Here is a 2,864-nt window from a genome sequence, read left to right as displayed (position 1 = left end):
TGCAAAAATAAATGTGGTCCTCTCTGTGTAAACAAAGTAGAAAAAAGGCTTTTAAGAACTTGTATGGCTGGTCCCTCCTCTACAAGTGTAGCTGTTCTACTATCAATAATCTCATCCCTACAACATCATGAACCACAACTTTGGGATCCCACTTGCTACAATTTTATCTAGTTTGATGGCATTTATCTCAATTAATTGTACTACAACAAATTAAATTGCAGAATTACCTTTTAATTTCTTGAAATAGGACAGATATGCAATAAAAACCTACTATCTGATTAACAACTTACTTTTCACTAGTGGAAAAAAAGAAGGAAAAAAAAGTAATTCCTTTTTCTTTTTCTAACTATGGGTGGTCCTTTTGAAGTTAACAGCCTACCTTACTTATATAGCATTATAACGTTAACCAGCACACTAAGTACTTCATTATTGTGCAAAAATTTGTTCATTTGTGCAGTGTAATCTTGTTCAAATTCGTGTTAAGCCTATTGAATCGATGTGTCAGCTTGTATCGATACCACATGGCCACGAATTTGCCATAACTTTTTATTCTTTTCCTTGCCTTAGCAATATGGCATGGTAAGATTCTAACAATATTTATTCTTTCCATAAAATTTAACTTATCCTGTAAGATTTTTCTCTGGACATGAGTTAGGTTTCCCATCAAATTGCTTCAGTCTTTCATTTTGATGTGGACACAGAGGACTTTAATGTCATTAAGAGATCTTTTCGAGCTGCAAATCTGATTTGAGTTCAACCTGTGACCTTTATATGCTCATAGATATCATCGTTCAAACGGAAGACTAACAAGACTTTTCTCATAGAATATCAGATCAACAACAGCAGACTTCTAGTTCAGTTAGTGTTGAGAGGATACAAAAGAGCCGAGTCTGTGAAAGGCTTCTATTGTACATCTATGGGAGAAGAATCGATTTTTCTCCAGATAGATATTGGTTAGTCACACTAAGCCTTTAATGTTTTCCCCTAATTATTTTTTGAATTTCAATTTCATGAATGGAACTTTCAAGTTGGATATACCTAATTGTCTACACAGCTATCGACATTTATCTATATCATAGCATAGCATAAGCTAGAAATAATGCATATAAGAAATGTTACACTAATAGCTAGCTCCTTCTCTTGATTAATTAGCTCTTTAATTCCTTTAAGTTCTTAGGTAGCATAACTTGCAATCTAAGTAAAAGAATCTACCTTGTGGGAAAGAGTAGCATAGATATTATTTTTTGAAATTCACATCAAGAAAAATTTATACTACCCTCTCTAACAGATATCATTTATCTTCTTGTTAATGTTTTGTTGAATTTCTGTAGATCAATGATGAAGAAATCAAGTTGATCATGAATTCAAGAAATAAAGAATCTTGTGGTGATGACACCAACAATAGTAAAATATTCTCAAGGACTACTCCATCAAGTTCTTCAAGGCAGTCCTGGGCAGGCAGCTTTAAAAATCCAAGAATTGTACGCGTATCGCGTTCCTTTACCGGGAAAGATAGGCACAGTAAGGTATGCACTGTAAAGGGACTAAGAGACAGGAGAATTAGACTTTCAGTGCCAACTGCAATTCAATTGTATGATCTTCAAGATAGGCTTGGGCTGAGCCAACCTAGCAAAGTTGTAGACTGGTTGATCGATGCCACTAAACTTGATATTGATAAGCTTCCACCTTTGCAAATGCCACATCCATCTCTTTCTCACGTGTTCAATATGAAAGATCATGGAACAAATCATCAAGATTTTGATGCTACTTTGAGAGAAACAGGATTTGGAAAAGACAAGTGGATTTCCACAAATGAGCAAGAAAATGCTACTAATATTGGTTGTGTTCCACTACTTTCATCACAAAGTAGCAATTTCTTTCAATTAGGAAATCATCAATCTTCTAATTTACCTGCAGGCATATTAAACAGCAATTTTCCCCTCAATAATACCTATTGGGAACCTAATTCAAACTTGTCTTTAGGTCCATTTGCAAATTACCACTCCTTTTCAGCATCACAAACTGATCATCATCAAGAGTGCCAACAAAATATGTCTTTTCCTCCAGGCTCTCAACTATATTTCTGTCCAACTGCTCCAACAATGTCATCCAATATGTCTTTTCCTCCACAACTTAATCCCCAGCTCAACCACTTCCATTTCATAGACTCAAGTTCACAACATGTCCATCCGAATTCGATCATGCCAACTCTTCAGTTAATCAGTTCCCAAGGGAAATCCTCCTTCAGTCTGAATAAGGGGCTTAAGTCACAAGAAAGTGATGATCATGACAACCATAAGAAGGCAGTGATCCTTAATTAGCATGGATCAGAAGAAATTTTAGTGTGCCACATGGAATTGAAGCTGCTATATATATGTCTTGAATTTGTTTAGAACATCATCAGCTATGCCTTGGAAAGACCCATGCTGCAACAAATATAAACTTGCTACAATATTCTTGCTTCACAGATTATACAACAATACAGTAAGACATGATTATTCTATCTCTTTTATGTTTATAAATTTTATCTATTTACTTCGCGGAACACAATATAATATTGATATTCAGAGTCTATGTTCTACCACTACGTGGTCAATATTTATTATATTAAAGTTTGTAGCTTCTTAATTTCTTTCTTTGAAATCTGGGGTGGGTTGGGCGGCTGGTCCGGTCTTCCTAGTTTTTTTTTTTTTTTGGTTGGTACGGAAATATAATATGTTAGAACCATAATTTTGAATATTTTTAGATTACTAAATGAATGCAGTTTGAGTTATTCATGTGAATTTTAGCACTCCATATTTATATGATTAGTGCATATATAGTCTTTATGTTATTTAGGTGCATGCTTTGGTGATATTCATGAG

At 34.5% G+C, this 2,864-nt stretch overlaps 1 protein-coding gene across 1 annotated transcript; it reads left to right on the top strand.

Annotated features, from left to right (window-relative positions):
• The first annotated feature begins 434 nt into the window (after window positions 1-434).
• Window positions 435-2,628, top strand: LOC132600365 (transcription factor TCP17-like). The gene is made up of 2 exons (XM_060313470.1): window positions 435-953; window positions 1,332-2,628. The coding sequence occupies exon 2, from the start codon at window positions 1,359-1,361 to the stop codon at window positions 2,319-2,321; it is 963 nt and encodes a 320-aa protein (XP_060169453.1). The 5' UTR covers window positions 435-953; window positions 1,332-1,358; the 3' UTR covers window positions 2,322-2,628.
• The last annotated feature ends 236 nt before the right edge of the window (window positions 2,629-2,864 follow it).

Source organism: Lycium barbarum, chromosome 1, assembly GCF_019175385.1.
Source record: "Lycium barbarum isolate Lr01 chromosome 1, ASM1917538v2, whole genome shotgun sequence".
NCBI classification, from domain to species: Eukaryota; Viridiplantae; Streptophyta; class Magnoliopsida; order Solanales; family Solanaceae; genus Lycium; species Lycium barbarum.
The sequence above is the reverse complement of the archived record's forward strand: the minus strand, read 5'-3'. Positions and strand labels throughout refer to the sequence as shown.